At 46.4% G+C, this 1,039-nt stretch overlaps 1 protein-coding gene across 1 annotated transcript; it reads right to left on the reverse strand.

Annotated features, from left to right (window-relative positions):
• Positions 1 to 183: 183 nt before the first annotated feature.
• On the reverse strand, positions 184 to 500 carry Pmar_PMAR019352 (conserved hypothetical protein; the record flags this gene model as incomplete). The annotated part of the gene is made up of 2 exons (XM_002777523.1): positions 184 to 309; positions 358 to 500. Coding segments are annotated over 2 exons (269 nt in total), but the record flags the coding sequence as incomplete, so codon positions are not given.
• Between the last annotated feature and the right edge of the window lie 539 nt (positions 501 to 1,039).

A 1,039-nucleotide genomic window follows, 5' to 3' on the forward strand; every position in this document is an offset into this window, starting at 1 on the left:
CCGTTGCTACCCTAGCCTTTCCTGAAGCAGCACAGATGACGAGCATCCTGCATACGCCACATACCTCTGCGGATCTTCTGCGCCAGCTGAGTCTCCATGTACTCGCAATAACTCAGTAATTTACGTTCGTACCTACTCTCGAATAGTCAGCTCCATAACCTCCCTTATCGTGCCTCAACAGACCTGTCAATTATTTCCCTCTTTTCTCTACCGTCCTCCATCTGATCAAACCGAAACTTTGTGTACTCACAATGCTCCTTCCCACAACTGCCCATATAGGCACGAGTATTCACGAAGAGCTCATTCGGGCTGAGGCAACCATCATGAGCAGCAACCATAGGAGACAGCCTATGCTACCAGAAATCCACCAGATAGTAGGGGCAGTACTGATCCTGAGTTAGCCAGTTTAGCCTGTTTTCTGACGACTTTGACTTGGCAGCTGCAGTAGCGTTACGGTCACGCCCCATAAGCTGATCAAGGAGTGCTCGAGCTTCCTCCATTGAAAAATTATAAAATGTCTGTTAGTCATATGCATGTCCCCGGTGTCATTCCACACCTTCCTGCAAGCTCCTCAGTTTCATGCATGCCAAAACCGTATTAATCGCTCCTGAGCCACACCACAGACTAACCAAACTAGTACGGTTCGAAGAACGTGGCCTTGGCGAGCGAGATTGACGATGCGTGCATACAATCCCGAGTTGTTCTGAATTGTACTTTTATACAATGCCGTGTGAAATAGGAAACGCATGAAGGCTTATAGAGAATGGAGGTGAAACCAACTAGATATTGCTACGACTGCTCTTGATCCTTAGCAGGGATGCTGCTGCTGCCGTCTCGACTCCGACTTCTACTGCGAGTTCGACTCTCCTCTCGCTGTTCCTTCACTTCATGATGATGGCGATGTCGTCGTTTACGTTCTTGTCGTGCTCCTGCGGATCAAACAAATAGAGTTCGTATCCTCAATAATAATGATGCTAATAACGCTAATAATGCTAATAAAATATGAAATAGATAATATGATACTCGAAAGTTAAAACCA

This window comes from Perkinsus marinus, assembly GCF_000006405.1.
Source record: "Perkinsus marinus ATCC 50983 genomic scaffold scf_1104296951518, whole genome shotgun sequence".
Lineage (NCBI taxonomy): Eukaryota > Perkinsozoa > Perkinsida > Perkinsidae > Perkinsus > Perkinsus marinus.